A 22,995-nucleotide genomic window follows, 5' to 3' on the forward strand; every position below is an offset into this window, starting at 1 on the left:
ATATAATAAAAAAAAACTATTTACAGCTGAATTTTTTCCTTTTGTGTGCATTTTATCTATCAGTTATATTTTAAACGTAAAATACATTTTAAAAAGTCTATCTAAAAATTCACTAAAGTCAACATTATAAATTAGAAAAAATGTATTATGCTTTTCTTGTATTTTGTTGTTAATTTACTTGTTGTTCAAAATATTTCTTTGTTTTTTTTTATTTAAATTATATTTTTTCTTCCTAACGCTAGTTAGTTTTTTATTTTAAATTTATGCAGTTAAAATGATATTCTTTCTAATTCTTGAGACTATGACACATTTTCTCTTCATTTTTTTTTAATAGTTCATGAGACAAAATTCAATCTAATTTTCATTTTGTAAATTTTTATTCCTTAAAAATAAAGTTAGTTTGCAACAAATTAGGCACTTTCATTACTTGCATGTTTTGATTTTTCTTTATTCAATCTTAACATTATAAATATTCAATATTGTCATCTATATATAACTAACTAATTCATTGACAAACATAACATTTATTTTGATAACCATTCGTTCAGTTTTTCTTTTCTTTTTCCTATAATTTCAAAACAAGCTAATCCCACCCCAGAAATCCTCTTAATTTTTAAAGAATAATAATATTAATGGAGAAAATAATAGAATTAGATGACATTTCTCGGTGGGATGGCCAAAAATCAAACTTATCCCTCCATTTGCTCAATGCAAAATTTTTCTTGATAATTTTTTTTTAAATTTTCGGTATTTAATTTAAGAATTAAATAGCAATTCCGGCAATTCCTTAATTTCTGTAAAAGCAAATTTTTTTAACACTGGCATTCTCGAAAAGATCCTAAAGTAAACGTTAAAACGTTGAATTTTGACACAAGAAAATGGCATTTGCCAAGTAAATGAGTTTTTCATTTTTCAAAAATTGAGAATTCAAATTAATTTGCGAATGAATACCAAGCTTTTGAAGGCAGTGATCTCAGACAAAGTAACTAATTAAATATTATAGAGCAATAGACACATATTAATTGCGCGTACTCCATCAATAGAGCCTAAAGTTGTAAAAAAAATGTTAATAATATATTACTATCGTTAAAAATAAAATAAGAAATGTTCATGCTACTTAAAAATCACAGAGTCAAGGAAGCAATTAAAAAAAAATGATCTGGATACTGTGAAAAAATAGTGTTTTGTGTGATTAATTTTTCATGAGAGACTAAAGTTTACATTTATATATATATTTTTTTTATATACTTTTCTGCTAATCTTAGTTATTGCACTTTGAGGCTCTCGAGCAAAAATGAAATGAAAATGTTTTAGAAAGAGCACCCCGTGGTGTCGTCCTTACACTTCCACACCATAGTTTCGGTCAACAACGTAGTCAGGTTCAGTTTCTTCGGCAATGCTCTCATTTATTGTCCGTGGTGTTGGGATTGGATGCACCTCAGCAGATGTGTGCAGAATTTGTGCAGTTTCTCCGTGTGGATAGCTAGGTGGTGGAGGGATTTTCCTCCTACGGGATGGATTGAGAGGCCCATGGGGATTCTCCGGGAGGGTCAGATCCTCATTTGATGTATTTTCCGTTGGCAATTCAGGCACTGACATTCCCATTCGTGTGAAAAACGCCATCTTTTCTCTGTAAAAATGAAGGTTTTCATTTAAATAAAATCTTAGGTGCTTCTGACAGGTGTCAATGGCAAATTGACAGAAGTCTCATAGCTGTCAAGTTGACAGAAGTCTCATAACTATTGAATTGACAGAAGTCTCATAGCTGTCAAGTTGACAGAAGTCTCATAACTATTGAATTGACATAACTCCCTTAATTCTGAAAATGATAGAAGTTTCTTAATTGACAGGAGTCTCTTTATTGTCAAATTAACAAAAGTCACTTAATTGTCAAATTGACAGAAGTCTCTTGATTTTGAAATTGATATAAGTTTCTTAATTGTTTTAATTGACAGAATTTATATAATTGTCAAATTGACAAAAGTCTCTTAATTGCCAAATTGACAGAAGCTTCATAATTGTCAAGTTGACAGAAGCCTCATAATTATGAAATTGACAGAAGTCACTTAATTGCCAAATTGGCAGAAGCCTCATAATTGTCAAATTGACAAAAGTCTTTTAAGTGTGAAATTTAACAGAAGTCTTTTGAGTGCCAAATTGACAGAAGTCTCATTATTATCAAATTGACAAGAGTCTTTTGAGTATGAAATTGACAGAAGTCACTTAATTGCCAAATTGACAGAAGCCTCATAATTGTCAAATTGACAAAAGTCTTTTAAGTGTGAAATTGACAGAAGTCTCTTAATTCTGAAATTGACAGAAGTCTCTTGATTGTGAAATTGACAGAAGTCACTTAATTGTGAAATTGACAGAAGTCTTGTAGTTGTCAAATTGGCAAAAGTCTCTTGATTGTCAAATTGACAGAAGTCTCATAACTGTCAAATTGACAGAAATCTCTTAATTGCTAAATTAACTAATGTCAAAAAATCTAAATTGACTTAGAATTTGTTTAAATTTTAATTTTAACTGAATAACAGTTAAGAGAAATTTTAAATAAAATTGAAAAATTCAAAAGAAACTCACTTAAATGAAACAATATCAGGCTGCCCCTTGCCAAGTCGTGTCTTGCGAAGCTTGTAAATTTCCTTGGATTTTTTGTGCATGAGCTTCTGCAATTTCTTATCGTCTGGCGTCTTCGGATCAGCACTCTCAACTAATTTCTGGAAATCCTCATTCTCAAGTGCCCAAGCGGCCACTTTAGCATCATTGGCATCCCTCGCTTGCTCAAGGCGCTGCTTCAAATCGCGCAATTTTGCAATTTCATCATTGAGTGTCTCGAGTTTTGTATTCTGCGCCTGAAGATCCAATTCCAAGTCTAGACTTGTGCGTGGAATTGACGATGGATGTATTTCTGCACATTGAAAGACGAAAAAAGAATTTAGCACATCAAAAAGGCAATGAAAATGATTTTCTAACTTACTGGTCACGGGTTTTGGTAGTCTATTGTGGAAACGAAGAGATCTTCGTTCAATGGAGTTCCTCTGGAAGGGATGAAGGAGTGTGGCTGCTCCAAAATGCATGGCTGAGTCTGAATCACTTCTATTGAGTCTGCAGATTCGATTCTTGCTAACAACAGCACTGCAACAAAAATAATTTCAGGTGTTAGATTTTTTTCTGTTAGTTTAGCTTCTCCTAGATTAAATCCAGATCAACTTACCTTGGTGAAAAGGTTTGTGATCGTTTAACAAGACGATCATCAATGGGTTCTTTGGACATGGCTGCCGTTTCTTGGAGGCGTCTCCGGGCTTTCTCAGGCAGAAAGGCACATTCGGTGTTGGTCTCCTTGTCCGCCATTTCCGGCGTAAAGTTTTGCACTTCATTCATGTAGTCTGCCAACATTTGTTCCGTTGATTCATTCTGATCTTCATCCTCCTCTGTACTTGATTCCTCATCTTCATCCTTCCCACCACTCGCTTCGGCAGATTGCTCCTCATCGTCGCTGTTAATATTCAGTCTTTGATTCAATTCCATCGCTAGGGCAGCATTGTGAGCATCCTCTTGACCCTGATTGCGTGTTAGTGTCGATGTTTGGGAGGAAATAATTGTGGACTCATCGGATGATTCCTCTTTGCATGCTCCAGCAACCTCGAAGGTTTCCAAGTTGTTCAAGTAGCGGAAGTTGAGGATGTTGTACCATTTGAGTGTTGCATCGTCTGCATTGAACTCAGCTAGGCTCACTTGAGCACATCCCTGTCAAAGAAATCCCATTTAGTATATTCAAAAAAAAAAAAGCCTGATGTCCTCACAAATCAATAACTTACAATACACTCTTCCCGCTGTCCACCAAATATCGCCATTGCATTAACTTGAAGAGTCTTCGTGAAGACTTTGTGCAGATGAATGGGCGTTGAGAAACTATCTCCAAATACTGGTTTCTGGAAATCTGTGAAATTATTTGTACGCAGTGTTTGTGACGAATTTGGCAAAAGAGCAGCTTTGAAGTACCTGAAAGAATTGTTTAAAAAAAGAAGCTTTAGTAAAGCTGAAGAAAGTTTCATTGATACAACAGTAAAACTTACATTTGACACTGCTCTTGCAGACACAGAGCCGTGAGATTTCGCGCTCTTTCCAGTGAAATATGCAGGACACCGTCTGCTTTGGAGTATTTAAGTCCAATTTGTACCTGAGCAGCTTCACGATTTGGCAGCAAAGCACGCGATGCCTCAAAGACCCCAGAATCCCCAGCTACGGATTCATTGCTAACAGCTGCTGACACTGATCGCGTGTTTGAGGCTGAAGATGATCGGGACATGGCTATTTGCTGCTGTGGCAGATCCAAAAGGGAAGGTTTCTCATAAATTGGCGATAGCTGTGGTGCTAATCCGAGAGATTGCTTAAACTCCAACTCCTGCAGACGCTCTTCGAGTCGCATGCAATCCAAAACGGTGTTGTTCAAGTCTAAATTCTTGGTATTCTCATACGTTGGTTCATCACCTTTCGTGGCACACTCGGAAGAGTCTTTCATTGGCGATGCAGGAGGTGTTTCCATTGATAGGCTACTGCGGGGTGATAGGGAGACCTCTGAGGGGTGCGAAAGGCTCTGAATTCGCCTCTGGAGGTCAACCATGTCCACCTGAGGTTCCGTAGATAGTGGATCACCGTAGATGTCGGTGAAACTCAGACCCGATAGAGATCCCTTGCTGCTGGCAGTTGATAGAGAGCCAAGACTAGATCCGCTACTAATGGAGAACGTACTTCCCGATGAAAGGCTCTTGAGGCGCTCTTCGAGAAGTTTTGTCGACCTCAGAGCATCTTGTAGCTGTTGCAGCAGCACTTGTTTCTCCTCGTGAACTCGCAACCTATTTGCTATGCACTGATTGCTGTACTCATACTCCTGATTGAGTTCCTGATCCAACTGGTGGCACGTTGCCTGAATTTCAGCCATCTCTTTGGGTGTCTTGGACGAGGCCGGTATACTCCGGAGTTCCTTGAGGAATTGTTCCTTCTCTTGAATGAGCAAAAGGCGATCTTTGTCCGATTCCAACTGCCCTGGTTCTATCCTCTCAACATGATCTGCAAGTTGCTGCTGAAGGAACTTTATTCGCTTCTTCCACTCATCGTACTGCAGTCGAGTCTTTGCCACTTCTGCCAAACGAGCACCAAGTGGGAAGATATCAGCACACAAATCTGTCTGCGATGATGCACAAACGCGATCTTGAGCCAAATTGAGTGCCGATGCCACAGGGCTTCCATTTCCGTACTGTAGCCTCGTCAGATCGTATTTGAGTTGTGTTAGGCTACGCTTTAGTTCCTTCTTCTCCTGTTCCCCAGATACGAGATTCTTCTGTATTTTGATCATCTCGTCACGTATCGCTTGAACCTCAGCCAGGTTGTAGCATCCATTCTCGCGAGAACTCAACTTCTGCTCCACACTGTTTTGAAGATAGAGAGAGATTTTTTTGTTAGGGTTTTGTACCTTAATTTGGAGTTTGAAATTTTAACGAACCTGTAGAGAGTATCTACTCCTCGTTGCGTGAAGGAAATTTCTGATGTTATTTGTGCTAGTTCTCGCTTCAGTCGTCGGACGCGCTCCTTTGATAGTGCCAGGTCGGCTTTAAGAAGTTCTGGATCGAATTTGGTACTTATTGAACTCGACGACGAATAAACTGAAAGGAATTTTTGAAAATTATTAAGAGATTCTTTACTAAAAAAAATTTTGTTTTTAATTCATGAGTTAAAACACTTGAAAAAAAAAACTTCATCAGACATTTAAATCTACTTCTTAAGAACAGGAAGAACTGATTAGTCTTTTAATACTTTCTTCGTCTGATATGATTCTTGATTACCAAGAATTGCGGAAGTTGTCGAAATGTGCATGTTAGCCCGGTAATAAATTAATTTCCTACACTAATCTGTGGCATTAACGATTTCCATCTTGATAGCGTTCTTGGAATGCGGCACAAACCGGAAGAAAATTATTACAAGAAGACTTTTTTTTAAGACCAATAATGTTGCAATGAAAGTTATAAATTTAATTGTGAATCAGACATAATAAAAAAAATTACAGGGTGTTTCATTTTTTTTAGCATTATTTTAAGGAAAAAAAATCTTTATTTTAAGATTCTTAATTTAGAACATTTTCTCTAATGTCTCAAAATTAATTTGTGATGAAGACGAAGCTTTCAAAAGCTCTTGATCATCGTCTGATTTTTTTTAAATAGGAAAAAGTGAATTTCTTCAATATCTCCGTTTGCACAAGTGATAGGAGATTAACAAAAAAAATACAATTCTAATCCACGTTTAAAGATAAATTTTATCACAGATTAAGAAAGAATAAAAAAAAATACTTACGACTAGTTCTACTTGCAGCCATGGCATTAAGATTGTTAAATTCATCTTGGGCCAACATTAATCGCCTCTGTTTCACATCAAAGATTTCCTTTTTCGCCTCAAGCACGTCCTGTGCTGAATTGAGATATTCACGAAGCATGGCCTCTTGGACAATTTTCCATTCTTGTCGCGGATCTTCAAGCTGTGTTGATTCTATTGTTGGGTATTAAATGCAAAGAAGAAAGGAAATTGTTGATCGTGTGAATTTTATTGCTCTCTCTCTCTCTCAATGATTCTTCTATTGTTCAGTCAGAAGGGAGAGATATGGGTGTGAAATTTCACAATAAATACTCACGATTGAGGTGATTGATATAGTATCGGCCAATGATGGTGTCATAGGCCTCTTCCCAACCCAATGGCAATTCATCGCCAATGCAATCGGCGAAATTTGATGGTTTTGTGTATCTGTAAATGAGAAAAAAAATATTTTGTTAAAAAAAACGTTCGCCAATGTTTAAATTAATTTCTGAGAAATAAATAAAATTCTTGGGAATTTATTCTAATTTGAGGGAATTATTTTAAAATTGAGTTTTGCGAGTTAAAATTGTGAGCAAAAATTGCTGGTGTGATGCGTGAATGTGGTGGTACACGCGGGTAATACACTCTCAAACAATTTTAGTGTTGTACTATTTATAAGTTATGCAAGAATTTCTGTGGAATGCTGAACACATTTCAATTTTATATCTCCATGTCATTACGAATGTTTATAAAGTAATGCTCGCCCCACCATTTTTCCACCCGAACATAACGCACGGCAACAATGAGAAAATGCCTTTGCTCCGCATTTGAGAAGTAGCAGAAATGCTGAGCTGAGCAGCAAAAAAATTAACGAAGAGATTGAGGAACATGAGATGGTAATGAGATGAGAAGGAGATATGGAGGTTTCTTTTTTGTTATTTAAACTACTTTTAAGCAAGTGTAAAATCACTTCAATGAAGGTGAAACGATACAAGTCACAATGCTAAAGGTTCCTTCTTTTTGGAATTCCTTCAGAGGTGGAGCAAATGGATGGAACAGTATAAAGCGAAAGAACGGTAAGTAAAACTTACGGGCTGTGATTCTTTCTTTGTCAGTGAAATGTGAAATTGACGGAAAATTGGGGATGATGGGCAAATTATGAGGAAGGCTTTCTCGCGCACCGAATCACAGCCAACGCTCAGAAATTTTGTGAAAAGCCTTAATCGTGGGCGTTGGCTGTGATTCGGTGCAATCAAGTACCATCAAGTCTTTATCGTATGCTTCTCTTTTTTTTTTCCCGCGACTTTATTTATATTTATAATATACATATTCATTATTAATGTCACCACTTCTGTAGCACATCTATTTTCAATATGAATAGGAGAGGCACTCAGGGAAGAATTCTTCATGTGGCATTTTGCACAACATTATTACATACAAGGAGAAGAGAAATATGTATGTATGAAATAATATTCTTTCAATCAAATTCAATTCATTTCTGTCACGCTTCACTTCTATTGAAAGAAATTGATTTTCAAGGGAATTTTAGCACTATACTACATATTTTGCAACAAAATTTTCCCCCCATCTATGCCAAAAATCTCCACAAACGCGCATTTTTCCGCCAATATTTTTTTTCTCCCCGATAAAAAATGAAAAATTTCCCGCCAAAAATTCCTAACACTATTAGTTTTTTCACAATAATTCGTAAAAAATATTTTAGAGAGAGAGAAGTCATTAAGCTATCGTATTATGTAATGTTAATTTGACTTTGAGTGTCGTGTATTTATTTTTTTTATTCTCTTTGGCAGAAGATCAGTAAACTAAATGGAAACATTTTCCTCCCCTTACACACAATGTCAATTTCTTTTATTTTCAGGATAAAGGTCAATGAACACGGATCCGTGTGAAAAATAGGTTCAAAACCACAAATATTCACATGAATTTGTATAACAAGCTACAAATCTCCACGATTGTCGACATGCGTGAAAGAATTTCTTTGATTTTTTGGGTATGTTGGATGAAGCAAAAAAAAATATGATTAGTGAGGATTAAATTGGAATTTATTTCATTGAACTAATTTTCTATCAAAGAAAAATTCTTTTAAAAGAAAATTAGCGAGAGATTAGACGATTTTTTTGGTGCCTTTTGGCTAATTTTGTATTGCTGTGGAGGCGCCAGGTATCTACCAGGCGTCTCCATCTCTGTCTTTTATTGATTTAGAATAAATAAGGAATCTACTCTTTATTATTTCTTCCTACTAAATTGCTTTAAAAACTAATAAGAATGACAATGAAGACGCTTGATATAATTACCTGGTGCCTCCACTGCATTGAGAAACTAGCTTCAAAATCTTTTAATTTATTTTTATTTTTTAATGATAATAATAGGAATTTTGAGAGAAATTACCCGGCACCTCCACAGGAATTTCTTAAGTTTATTAAGTCAAAATAGTGGAAACGCCTGGTGTTAACCAGGCGTCTCCATCTAATGATAATAAACAAGTTAATTTGTGTTTTGGAAGCATCTTTGACTCAAAATCGTTTTAAAACCACCCAAAATGTGTTTCTCAGTGCTACGAAATGATGAAAAATATTTTAGAATATTCTTTTAATAAAAAAGAATCTTTTACAAGAATTTTTTTGAGCTTCCCAAGCATTTTGATTTTTATTAAAAGACTGGAATGTTATTTCAATATGCCTTTAAACAACTTCTTTTACTTTTCTTTTGTTTTTACGGAGGATGGAATTAAAAAAATTAATAATAAAAAACTATTAAATGATGAATAATTTAAGAAATATATTTAAAAAAATGTTCTCTGCAAAATAAAGATTTGTTCTAAATAAACTTTAAAGAACTGGAGTTGAATCTTCCTCCCTAACATAAAACTATTCGTAAACTATTTGGAATTCAAAGGAATTTACTCACTATAAAATCGTAAGTAATTTACGTTCCTTTTGAGTGATTTCTGGATTTATTTCCGCAAAATTTGTGCCCTCTGTGGCAATGCAGTGTACTGTACCATCAAGCAAGATGAGATTGATTCATTAATTCACATCTCATGATGCAACTAAATTATTCTCGTCTCAAGAAGCATATTAACAACCGTTAAATATATTTCTTCTGGTTTATTTTTTGCCTCCTAGACCAACCGTCCTCATCTTTTGCCACAACATGTGTGTGCCTGTGTGTGTTGTATTTAAAACGACATCTCCATAAATTGCTAGATTAAGTTTCTTTATTTGCTATAAGGTTTTTTCAGTGTACCTATAGAGCTAGATAGGAGTGGAATTGAGGAGAGTTTTTTTTTAATCTTGTATTGATAGAATCCACTTTGTCTGATATTTCCACACTGTGAGACTCTGCGCGTGAAAAAAAAAGAGAGACACTCTCGGAATTTTATATCTTTTGGGCATTTTTTTGTATTTATTTCAAGCGCGTCTCCCATGTTAAAAAAAGAAAAGAAAAGAAGAGAGTCTCTCCAAAAATAACCCAAATGATTGAACATAAATTTTATCAATAGAATTCTGGGGAATTTCCAAACATTTTGAACTTTTATTAATCTCTGTTTTTTTTTAATTATTTCGTTGTGGGGGGAAAATTACATTTCCTAGGAAGGATGGGAAATCATGCAAAAGTTCACGTCTCTCCGTGGAATTATCGCGGACACAGAGTTTGAGCTCTGAAAATTTTTTGCCAAGAGGGAAAATGCTCAAATAATCATTCCGCTTGGGCTACGCGATAACACTTTTCAATGATTCACTGATAGCGTTGGAATGTTGATATGTTTATTTTCACCCACTTGAAAGTAATTTTGTCGCTCTCAATTCTCTCTCATAGGCTCTTTAGTTTGTATATTATGTGCTGAATGCTTCACACTTCAGCACAACTTGCAAATTTTCTTAGGGAAAATTAGAAAAATGTTGCTTAATTAAAGAGGAATAAGAAATTCTATTTTTTTTTTTTTGCTTTCGTAGAAAAAAAAATCTTTGAAAGAAAATTGTTTTTCAAGTGATTTTTCATCAGCAAACTCTTTGAGTTTCAATGGGTATATAGGGAGAGAAGAAAAGCTATTAAATTAAGTAATTATAAAATGAAATATTACGTCTTATCTCAAATGACACATAAAAGTTTAAATTATAGAGGAATTTAATAAAAGAAATTTGCACTGGGCGTGAAAATCTATTGAACTTTTCACATACATATATAGCTCTATGGACATCTCACAATATACCTATATAGCTGTTGAAATACATATACAACACAGTAGAGAATATATAAGAAAATATATTTGAAACACTTCAAAATTGAATTGAAGTTTATGTAAAAATAGCCTCATGTTGTTGATTTTATAAACGCTTTCGCTCGATTGGAATTTTTATGGGTTGTGGCGTAATGGAATGTCTTATATACAAACACATGCATTTTGATTTATGGCCACAAGAAAGCCTCTATTCTAGAGGGCAGCTTCTCGCTTGTCTTATATGCGCCTCTCACAGCTTTTATGTACAACCATTTATAAATTGAGTCAAACAATTCAAGTTAAATTTACATTGCAATTTCGCATTTGGTCAACGATAATCCACATGCTTCGTGAGAAGTTTTCTTACACACTGCACAACATCGCTGAAGCGTTTTTCAAGGTACCTCCTAAAGGGACCTTCGAAATTTTCTAAAAGGAATTCTCATTTTTTTTTTTGTAAAGAGAATAAAACATTTCAAATAAGGAAAAGACCTTCAAGATAAATAAAAATTGTCTGGATGTGTTTGGAATTTATATATACATATAAAATGTTTAAGTTTATGTTTCTCAATGCATCATCAAATTGGAGTTTAATTTCGCATTGAATTACTTTTGTTGACACGGAAAAAAGAATGTCGTTTCATTTTTATTAAATGCCTGACTCACTGCTGGCTTAGCCGGAGTATGTTTAATGCTCATAGACATGGAGATTTAACACCAAACATGAAAAAAATTCAATTCATTCGAAAGGAATTTGAAGTCTTGGTGAGTAAAGTAAATTTACAAGTTGTAGGAAAGAGAGGTTTTTAGGTGAATTAGGGGCGATTTTCCGATTCAGAGATTGTATTCTGAAAGGTTTATTTTTAAAATGACCGACAAAAGCTCTTAAAAAATTGAAAATTCTAGAGAAATCTTTCAGATTCTTTAGATTCTTTTTCAATAACTTTTTAACTGGTTTATTGGCAAAAATATGAGAAAGATTTCAACATTATTAAAAATTTCTAATATTTATTTAGCAAAGTTTGCAAAAAATATTCCCAAGATAAATTCTTAAGATAAAGAATCTTAAACATTAAAGACATTCCAAAATATCGATAAAAAATACTCCAAACATTTTTTATTACTCTGTCTAAAACGTTCAAGAAATGAAATTCAGAAGAAATAAAATTCTTATTCTTCTTCATAGTTCCTCTTTGTATCACAGTGTCTGAGGCAAAGTTGAATGGCTCACTCTATGTGTGTTTCAAAAAGAAAAATAACATGTTTAGAGGTTGGAGGGAATGTCTCGCGAAGCAAAAGTCCAACCCCAGAGACCACAGGAAGTTGATAAGTGTGGGAAATTAATTTAAATAGCTAACCATCATTGTTGAGGAATTTCGTTTGAATCCTCCCACACTTTTATTTGAGATTGTCGGTCATTCGCCGCATTTTTTTTGTAACAAAACTAAAGAGAAAAATCTTTATGTCTATGGGAAGGAGAGGAACAAGCAATAAGAAGAAAAGAACAGAGTGGACACGGAACAAGTGAAGCGAAACCATACCATCTTCTTCTCTAACATTATAGCAATTAATTCATGAATAATTGCTGCTAAAGGAGTCCCCGGAATATAAAGAACAAAAAAAAACAAGAAGAGGCAACTTTAATAGAGGAGAGAGAGTCCCTCACTTCTTTACGAAGGAGGATGAACTAATTATCATGGCAATATAGTAGCCAGTATAGCCTTATTTGATGTTGTGGCGCGATTGTCTGAGCCGCTTTGGGTAACATATTTTCTCGCCAAAGAGGAAGTTGTGCCAATGGTGGGATAAAAAGTCAAAGAGACAGAGTCATTCACGGGCACAAGGGAAAAATCTCTTTCTACCATCTGTGAAAAATCACTTCTTCACCGGACACTCTCTCGGCGTACATAGAGAGCATCTATTAACCAATTTCCCTTCCTCCATTGGATGAGAAGCTCTATACGTGGACTTCGTGCATCTCAAATAAATAATCTTCAATTCAAGTTCAAAAACAAGATGTGTGTGCCTACCTTCCTCACTCCGTGCACATTGCTCTTTCACATCACCTTATATACCAACAATCCTCCTGCAATTTACACAAAAAAAACCAACGGCTTTGGAAGAAGATTTTCATTGTAACAATGGACAAGTAGAGTGGACATCGCGCGTACAAGCACTTGTAGAGTGTGGGAATATTGCCATCGTCAGGCCCCATTGTGTCCCAAAGATAAATTGAAGAAAAATTGTTGATAGGAAGTACGATGGTTCTTTCGTTGCAAGAAGTACCAAAGAGTTGGGGGCGAGAAGAAGTACAAAAAAAACCAGAGATCTTCCAAGTCGTTTTCTACGCAACAATTGAGAGATTGTGTCGAGTCTGAAATATGTGTGTGATGTCTTGTAAATGGTGCCTTTAAACAAATCACCTCGTTCTGTGAAGTGCCGTGCCAAAGATACTTGCATACCAAATGGACCCTGTTATGTCTTCAATAAACGAACAACAACTATTCACGGTTTGGCCAAAAATCCTACTTTTGCGCACTCTGCGTGGGTTGCTGGAAAGCAAATAGACATTTCTTATGGGGATCAGAAAACTCCAAGCTATTGCAATATTTCTCTTTTTCAGTGCTCGTTGATGTTTTATAACCACTTAATTTGATTTTTTGTTCTTTTTACATTTATTTTTTGGTATTTTTCTTTAATTTTCTGACCTGATTAAGGGTATAGAAATTTATCCTAAATATTTGAGAGAATCAAAAGAAAACACATTAAAAATTCAAGAGATTTTTCATTGAACCACAGAGAATGAATTTAGAGGAAAAATATGTAAGCGATGCAGTCAAAGTTCAAGGGGTCAAATACAAAAAAAAAATCAATTAAAAACTCAAATTGAAAAAAAAAGAAAGAAGAAGCAGCAAAATCTGCATTCTTTCAAGTAAAAGAAAGTTGATCCTCTTGATTTTTTTTTTCAAGACTTTCGTGAAAATTCATTCTGTGCATTAATCCATCGCGTATCGTCTTCCCTGTTCTTGTAGACATTGAAATATGGTGATTTTTTTTTCGGTGGAATCCATCATTGATATTGAAACCATGTCTTGTACGCGCGTCTTCTCCCATTGAAAACAGAGAGATCACGTAAAGCGCCAAATGATGTGGGCGGAAGAGGAATTTTTCCTCTCAACCAATGTTTGTGTGTGAGTCTTTTTTCAACGAAAAAGGGAAGAATTTTTTTTTCTTCTGCATTCGTCGTATAAATTGCTATGTAGCCAAACAAGAATGCTCAATGTTTCAACGAAGGAGGAGGTGCAGATTAAAAGAGACTCATACAGTTAGGCACAGCGAGATATTCATTGGAAGACTGCGTAAATTTCAATCGAAAAAGATGTTTCAAACAGGAAGAATGTCGTCAAGTTCATTAATGAACATATACAGAAGCCACATCGTAGCATATTCATGGCATAGGCATTTTTTTCTTCATATATTCTTCATTGAGCATTTATGCAAAAGATTGCGCGATGAGAGAATTCTCTCTCCTGGCAACAAGCAGTTAATATAAATTAAATGAAGAAGATGGAAAAAATGCTTATGGAGGTGTTTTATTTTTTTTTATTTTTTTTGTATTGAGAAAGAAGCGAAAATTAGTTAATTTTTATGGGTTTCTGAGATGTCTCTCGCGTGTCCAAATTTGGGCAAATACTTTGTTCGATTTGAAATCACGCGCGATAGAGAGGAACAGGTGGGTGTATCAGACATTCCACTGAAGCATACTTATAGAGTCTTAACAAGTCTTGTAATCTCACACCATGGTCAAAGTTTGTGATTTCAATACAATTCATCAGCAAATTCCCTCCTCCCGCCGTATCGTTTTTTTTTCCTTCCTATTTTTTCATTCATTTTCAATCAACACTTCCACCTCAAAACACTCTGAATATATTTTTATGTATATAACTATATGGTGTGACTCAGTAGTTTGGTATGCTTATTAGTTTTAAGTGTCGAAGCACGATTCAGTAGTGCGAAAAAAATCCACTTTGTCGATCGATTTCAGTGATTATTTCGGTGGGAAGGCGCACAATTACAAAATTTAGGAGCGCGTGTCGAACGAGGAAAAGTTCCAAACACGCGGCTGTATTTGTCGCATTCCAACCAGCAGTGTTGCTATCGCAATATATAAAATATGTACAAAAATATGTATAGTGAAATCAAATATCTATATACTACTGCCAAAAAGCCCCCACACATAACAACTATCCAAGTGCAACTTTTGGAGCTTGACCGAATTTTTTCATCAGCTCCAAATTCCTCAAAGCAATATCTCTAAAGATTAAATGTGCGTTGAGCCCCCGTCATTGTATGCTTTTCACATTGAAAGGAAAATTTGCTAGGAAGGAAAATTTTATAATCTAGTGCTTCGTGTACCTAATATTTTATTACCATATTCTTTGCATATATTTAGTGGAATTCCAGCAATTTCAAAGTCATTGCACGCACCTAATTAAAATACCTAATCTATAGCGATAAATTTGTACTAAAAATATACAAATCTACATAGTTTTCTTACCTATATTTTTTTTTATATTTTCTTAGATCTGATTCTTTCTCCTTTAATTAATAATTTTTATTACACGAAATGGAGCTCGAAATAAGATTTATAATTTAAAAGAAGTTCAAGAGAAGAAAAATCCTTTTTTTTTTTCTTTTAAGAACTGCAAGATTTGTCTAAATTTGTTAAGCATCTCGGTTTTGAAAAGAAATTTTATGAATATTTGTGAAATTGTTGTTTTTTTTTATCTATTGAATGGAAAAGAAATAACGGATTGTCTTAACCCTTTAAGGTTTTTTGGGTCATACGCTGACCCAAACGTGAAACATTTTATTTTTTCAATTATTTATGAATGTAATTGTTTTTCCATGTTACAAATGCATCAAATTCACGCATAAGGGGTCAAAGAAGACGTTCTGAGTGAGAAAAGTCCTCTAAAAAAATTCATAGAATAAAAATCGCGATAAAAGAGCGCATGTTTCAATGTTTTTATGTTTCATGTTGGACGTTAACCCTTTAAGGTTTTTTGGGTCATACGCTGACCCAAACGTGAAACATTTTATTTTTTCAATTATTTATGAATGTAATTGTTTTTCCATGTTACAAATGCATCAAATTCACGCATAAGGGGTCAAAGAACACGTTCTGAGTGAGAAAAGTCTTCTAAAAAAATTCATAGAATAAAAATCGCGATAAAAGAGCGCATGTTTCAATGTTTTTATGTTTCACGTTGGACGTTAAAGGGTTAAAGGGTTAAATTCAAATATATTTCAAATATCGCCAAAGATTAAAATCTATCCAAATTATCTTGATAAATTCTACATGTGTAGGCGGCTTTAAATACTAGAAGTTCGTCAAAAGAAAATCTAGAAAAATGTTTTCTTTCCAATAAAAAATTAAGCTCAAAGTTTGAGTTTAGAAATTAGTATCCTCCAAGTGTTGACTAAATAAAAATTAATTTTCCTTCAACGCGTCCTCCGCCGACTTAGCAAATAACACCTTTATTTCGGAAACTTTATTTCGTTTCAAAATAAATTAATTCCAATTTTTATAAATTAATTTTCTTTAGCAAAATTTGGCATTTCTGCTCAGAAAATCCAAGAAAAAAACATTAGATTCTAAGTTGGTATTTTTAGTCTAAACCGGATTTTCAATAACATTTCAAGAATAACACTGAATTTAGAGAAAACACCTCTAACCTGTACGTGAGGAGCTAATTAGAAATTCACCAAATTCAAATTCCAGATGTGCTCGAAGAAGACGTAGAAAAAAAAGGCTAAATAAAAAGAAGTAGCGTATCCAACATTCGCTACAATTCGTTTCTAGCACATCTATCAAAAGCTGATTGATTTTATCGCATCTGTGTCTATTTACAGGCCACTCGTGTGTTTTGGAATACGATAGGGTTCAATGTGATTACGCAATTTTTGGGGAATTGATCGCCGTGTTGACCTCCAAAAGAAAACCACGCGAGACTCTCTGTGGGTAAGACTTGAGAAGAAGTTTATCATCGTGATTTTAAGCCATTAAAGCTGGAGGAGTCTCTTTTAGGGGGAGCTAATGGGGGAGAGGGGGAATTTTCTAGAAATAGTTTTATGGGTTTCCAAACGAGATCATTCGAATATGAGCACATGGTTTCGTATTGCATTCCATGAATGTTTTTTATGCCATTCTACATGCACTCTGGTTTGCCACCCTTTTGCAAACTCACGAGAGCTTGTTTTTTTTCCTTGGAAAATCATTCACGTAAAAGGGAAAAACGCGAATTTCACACAGAAAAATGCATTAAATTTCTTCTCTGCAATGTGTGGTGTGTATTTCTCAATCTCGACGGTTTTTGTACGAAAAAAAAAGAAGGAAAGAGTGAAACATACACGAGCAACTCGTGTTGGTTTCCAATGGTAAAAGGTCAATATGTTTGGATTCAACCACGGAACATTTTATTCTTATTCATTTTCTAACACACATCATTCATGATGTTGATTTATTTAAATAAACTCGCATATCCCAGAAGTTTTTTTTTTATTCTATTCTTCTTACTTCTGGACCTTTTCCACTTTATGTTCTACTCTCTCTTTTATATGTATAGTTTTGTAGATAGATGTAGATGCAAAATGAACATTATGTGTAGTTGGGTGCGATTTAATAGAAAATGTACTGGTAAGCTGACCAAGCTTACGGGAGCTGTGTTTCTTTCAGTGTACCAATTTTGTGAGAGCAAACTAGAACGCGAATTAATTTAAATACGCGCAAAGTCTGGAATAGTATTAAAGTCATACGCTAATAAATTTTTAGAAGGCCATATCTCGAGAACGGATCCATAGATTTTCATAAATTTTTTTTTGTTTGAAAGGTCTTGAAGTCAGCTATAACATATCGAAAAATGAAAAAAATCTATGTCGCCATTTTCGAAAAATTCGAGTTCGAAATTTTCGAAAACTTTGTTTTCGATTTTAGCGCCTCTTGCGGACATTTTTCGAAGTTGTAATGTTCTAGACATTTGTAGGGTTTCACGAAACCTTTCATTTGCGCTTGAGTTGATCAAGATCGGACATGTAGAACCCGAGATATGACATGCCAACTTTGGAAGGCTATATCTCGAGAACGGATCCATAGATTTTCTTCATTTTTGGCATGAAGCTAGATAATATGGTCAGCTACAACATATCAAAAAATGAAAAAAATTTATGTCGTCGTTTTCGAGATATTCATCGAAAACTCATCGAAAATTTTGTTTTTGATTTTTGGCCCTCTAGCGGTCACTTTTGAAACTTCGGATGTTCTAGAGAGTTGTAGGGTTTGTTGAGATCTTTCATTTGAGCCCGGGTTGATCAAAATCGGTCAAGCCGTTTTCGAGTTATGGTCGATTTTCGATGAAAAATTGTGACGGCCATATTGACTAAACGGCTTGACCGATTTTCGAAAATGAGGTATCGTTGGAAAGCTCTTGATGGCCCCTACAACATATAGCGGCTGAGATATAGCGAAAACAAAATTTTGAGGTTATTCAAAATGGCGGACGCGGGGGTGGGGGGTAAAATTTGACGTCATAATCTGACGTCTTCCAGTCGACTTTTAAACTTTGCCGTTTACCGCAAGTCTCTATCTATTACCGTTCTCTTGTAATTTAGCAAAAGGTTCCGGACGGACGGACGGACGGCCGGCCGGCCGGCCGGCCGGCCGGAAAAAATTTTTTGGCGCATACGTTTTTTGGAATGTGGGGGCCCTAATTCGTGCTCATCCCAAGTTTGAGCCCGATCTGACGACTTTCGATTTTGCTCGGTACACAAAAGCTGTGTCTGAAAGAAACACAGCTAAAATGAATTATTTCTCCATAAAAAAAATAATGATTGAAATGACAGAAAAAAATCGAAATTCAAAATGAATTTACTATGCAATTATTTTCATGACAATACCATATGATTTCTCGGTATTAATTGGCAGGTATAAATCATGCAGTGATTTAGGTTTATTTAACTTTTATGTTTTTAGATATTTTAGCTAAGCGGTTACGTGGAAAGAGAGAGGATGGAAATTGGTTGTTGACACAATAAACTCTGATTTTGAGTTTGCTTCGATGTTTTGGATGGGTTTTAACCTTCATCAGGTATCAAATAATGAAAAAAATCGTTTTTATTCTATTTATTTTGTAGGACAAAATATAACATTTTGAAACAAAAATAATAGAGTTCAATTGATTTAAATTTAAGATTTTTTTTAAAGATTTCAATGAAGTAAAGTAGGCCTAAAATTTAAAAAAAATGGACTTAAGTTTTTTTTAAAGATAATCATAAGGTTTTATGGTAGGCCTTATTTACTTATGCTAAGCCTAAGTTTTCTAATTTATCTTATACTAAAAAAAATCTAAATAGATGAGGAAAAATATGATCTTCGCCTTTTTCAATTATCTCTGTGAAAAATACGTCTTTTCGGAGCTTTTTCAGAGCTTTCTACCCAACAAAATCTACCCCAATATCTCCTAAAATATTTCAAAATGGATGTGAATTCATCATTTCAAATATTCTCTCAATAAAATTTAAGATCAGAGTGCATTTAAAAATGTCACTTGGTTGGAATAAATATAAAATGATCGTATATGTTGTGAATTCTGAGTAAGTAGTATGATATATAGTGAATTTATCTACATACATAATGTACATATATATAGTTAATATGGTAACAATCCCATTCTGGGAGTGAAGTGGAAAATCTCACGATCGAGTTTGAGATGGTTGTGAAGCGTGGAAATCTGGTTGGAATGCGATCTTGAAGGTTAGTCTCTGGCTCTGTGAGAGAGGTGATTGTTAGGGGGATTCATCGAAGGTCTCTCTCCAGTTATATTTATATATAGTTTAATACACAGAATTATATATAATTTTATAGGTAATATACAACGACAATAAAAAAAAATGCCAAAAGATCTCTCACCTGTCTCTCGGATCGATCCACGTAGTTTTCTTACTGATGTGATCAATATAGTAGATTTTTCCATCGTAGTCTTGGGCCATTTCCCAACCATTGGGCAATTGAAGTTCACCATTTTTGCTATGTCTTTTTGGCATATTCAACTGCTTTTTTTCTTGCTTTTCCCCCACGGAGTGTTTTTTTTGCCAAATGAGTTTTTCTTCTCTCCGCAACTATTTCACTTTATAAACCAAGAGAAATATAAAACTTTTTTTTTGCTGCTTCTCTCCTTTCAAACTTCTATAACTTCTTGTATTTTTCTTCAACACACAACAAGCACCAACTCTATATACAAATTCAATTCAACAGTATAACACAAAACTTCTTCTCGCTCCTCCACATGGGGTTTGGGTTTATTATTTGAGCGAGATGGGCGTACTATCCACTCTGTCCCGCCATATTGAAATTCCTTTGAGCGATGTTGCCACTTCTTCTTCGTGTGTTGCACATTCCAATGGTATTTTTTTGTGTAATAATAGATAATCTGTTATAGCTTTTCGTGTATCTTCTCAACACATATTTTATAAAAACTCACACACACTTCTCGTCAGCATTTTTCTTTTCGAATGGAGAGGAATATTATTTCAAAAAAAAATTCGTATCCATCGGTAGGGTGGTAGTGGGTACACAACAAAAAACAGAAAACTCAAAAGATTAACTTAAAAAGTCTCTTCGTTTTTAAAATTTATTCGTTTTCATGGGTAGTTTTCCATGGTTTTTCCACCCAAAATTATCTGGGTTTTCCCCCGAAAAGTCCACACTCTCTCTCTCTCTCTAGCAATGTGCCAAATGTCCAAAGCACCCAAAAACTAAATATATATATTTTTTTTTACAAAATAAAAATCAACTTTTACAAATTTCTCGTACACACAGAAAAAAAAAAGAAACAAACAACTCAACAGTGTAGAAAAGAATTCATCGCGCGTACACTTTTGTGCTCAATTAATGTGTATCAATTAATGGAACATTTCCATGTATTTATGGTCAAATGTTGAGTGATAATTTTCAAAAAGTTTCTAGCACAGATCAATTATATATATTTGAACATATATATATATATATAGTTTTGCAACCACTCTCCCCTCGCACAGTCTCAACTAAAAAAAAAATGTTGTTTCCAGTGTGTGGTAATCCAGGATTAAAAAGAAGGTAGTTTCAGGTGAAAGAAACTTTTTCTCTCTCACTCCACTCTTAACAACACAAATGCACAAACAAATAGGACAGAAATTGTCTTTCTACAAGGCACACGGTAAGGCTTAATAATATTACTTTTTCTTATTACAAAAACACGACCACTTAATCGAGCAATGATGGATTTCGCGGGAGATTTGGAGTATTAAAAATATTATTTAAAAAAAAAATTATAATGTGACTCGTTTAGAGCTGATAGTCCTCTCTTGAAGCGCTCATTTTCGAAACTGAATTCCTTCTGAACACCATCGTATTAGAGACTCTCTCAGTTGAAAATGTTTCATTTCAACTCCACACACTACCGCACAATTGAATGAATTTTGTGTACAAGAATATGTTGCTATAGCATATTTTCTCGGTGTGTACGCGAACTATCTTTTCAATGTGTCGGCACTTGGTGAGAGAGATTATTTTTAACCAAGTATTGTGCCATAGAAACCATGAGCTTTTAGGAAAGCTTTTGTTATTTCATTCTCATACATTGATATGTATTGATTCATTGGATTTTTTTTAGCATAAATGTTTAGATTGAGCTGCTAATTTTACTTTAGCTTGAATCTTTTGGTTCGAATCTTACTGAGAATTATCTTAAAAATTATATAAAACTCCATGAAATTTGAGGAAAAATTATGTTTTTCAATTTATTTAAGCTTTTTCAAATTAGAAAGACTAATTAGTCAGAAACTGCGAGTGACTGACTCGCAAAAATTCACCTCTGAATTTGTAGTTTTCAACCTCATTTTGCTGTGTGTTAATTTGCCTTTCTTATATGAATTTGTGAGAATATACTTACTTGAGCTTTAAAAATATAATGGAGCTTTTTTGCTCTCTTTAACTGAACTTTCTTTGCTATTTACCTATGTAGTTAATAGGATACAAATTCTTTGCGAGAGAATTTTGAGAATTTTGATTTAGAGAATTTCTTAAACCACCAATACAGAGATATTCCAACATATTTTCCTGCTTATTGGTTTCTCTGCTCATACACATCCGTATATTTGTATTGTGAACACGAATCCAACAAAATGAACCATTCCTCTGTGTGTGCTGCAAACATTTTCAACCATTCTGGCGCGATTCCATGGTTTTCTTCCATTTACCACAAGTAGTGGATGGATATGTGGTTTAGGGAGAGAAGAAAAAAACGAGCGGTACATTGGAGGAGAAGAATAAGAAGAAAAAGAAGAAAAGAAAAGAGCACCATAAGTATAAAATTCTTGTACTTGTCTATTCCCTCGCAGAGCAATTGTCGTAATTGTATTTATAAACGGTGTGTGATAATAAATATTGACGTAGATTTTTAGGAATGTGTGTACATTTTGACTTGGTTTTTTGCCACATCGGAGTCACACATTTTGACCCCGCGAGCACATTCTGCACATGATGATGTTTGGGGGAAAAAAGGCGGCAATATGCAAGATTTATGGTGGAAGACAAAGCCAAAATGTGAGGCATATCAAAGAGGGGTAGCAATTAATTAATGCATTTCCTGGAATCTCACTAAAAACGTCCGGAATAATAATGTAAAAATGTACTGGTAAGCTGACCAAGCTTACGGGAGCTGTGTTTCTTTCAGTGTACCAATTTTGTGAGAGCAAACTAAAACGCAAATTAATTTAAATACGCGCAAAGTCGGGAAAAGTTGAAAAGTCATACCCTAAGAAATCTTTAGAAGGCCATATCTCGAGAACGGATCCATAGATTTTCATAATTTTTTTTTGTTTGAAAGGTCTTGAAGTCAGCTATAACATATCGAAAAATGAAAAAAATTTATGTCGCCATTTTAGAAAAATTCGAGTTCGAAATTTTCGAAAACTTTGTTTTTGACTTTAGCGCCTCTTGCGGTCAGTTCTCGAAGTTGCAATGTTCTAGACATTTGTAGGGTTTCATGAAACCTTTGCTATATAAGACCTAGTATTACAAAGAAGGGCGAAAGTGCCAAAATCGTTTCGGCCCTTCCTCATTTGAGGGGAAGGTAGATGGCGCACGAGGTCTTTTTAAGGAAATTTGGGGGTAAGTGAAATGCAAGGAGGACCTTCCTCCCATTCACAAGATCATTTGCTTTCGAGCGCTCATGGTGATCACTTGAAGGGTCGCTTGAGCTGAGCGTTTTTTCTATATGGACTTTTTTCTATATGGACTTTTTTTTTGTACCTACGTTGAGTGGGTTACAGTAGAGGTGCACAAAAAAGGGCTGAAGGAAGAAAAA

General features: G+C 34.6%; 2 protein-coding genes across 3 annotated transcripts in view; one reads left to right on the forward strand and one right to left on the reverse strand.

The window, feature by feature from the left end:
* Positions 1–22,995, forward strand: part of LOC129787983 (protein Peter pan) — a 1,185,971-nt gene that overhangs the window by 1,093,955 nt on the left and 69,021 nt on the right. The window lies entirely within an intron of this gene.
* LOC129787943 (protein kibra) lies at positions 424–21,022 on the reverse strand. 2 transcript variants are annotated; one of them, XM_055823826.1, is made up of 10 exons: positions 19,560–21,021; positions 6,686–6,795; positions 6,352–6,543; positions 5,507–5,666; positions 4,080–5,432; positions 3,822–4,005; positions 3,218–3,750; positions 2,981–3,138; positions 2,584–2,911; positions 424–1,630 (listed from the first exon to the last, which is right to left on the reverse strand). In XM_055823826.1, exons 1-10 carry the CDS (start codon positions 19,691–19,693, stop codon positions 1,339–1,341), a joined length of 3,444 nt encoding a protein of 1,147 aa, XP_055679801.1. In that variant the 5' UTR covers positions 19,694–21,021; the 3' UTR covers positions 424–1,338. The 2 variants fall into 2 exon arrangements, with proteins under 2 accessions (XP_055679801.1, XP_055679800.1); XM_055823825.1 differs by having other exon boundaries at positions 2,584–3,138; positions 19,560–21,022.

Source organism: Lutzomyia longipalpis, chromosome 1 (genome assembly GCF_024334085.1).
Source record: "Lutzomyia longipalpis isolate SR_M1_2022 chromosome 1, ASM2433408v1".
NCBI lineage: Eukaryota > Metazoa > Arthropoda > Insecta > Diptera > Psychodidae > Lutzomyia > Lutzomyia longipalpis.

Excerpts from the sequence above, each read along its gene's own strand:
- LOC129787943 (XM_055823825.1), bottom strand. The coding sequence starts at position 19,693 with ATGCCAAAAAGACATAGCAAAAATGGTGAACTTCAATTGCCCAATGGT. Across the intron at positions 5,667-6,351 it reads GGCTGCAAGTAGAACTAGTC|TTTATTCGTCGTCGAGTTCA; the intron begins GTAAGTATTTTT and ends AATTCCTTTCAG. Across the intron at positions 3,139-3,217 it reads TCACAAACCTTTTCACCAAG|TGCTGTTGTTAGCAAGAATC; the intron begins GTAAGTTGATCT and ends TTTTTGTTGCAG.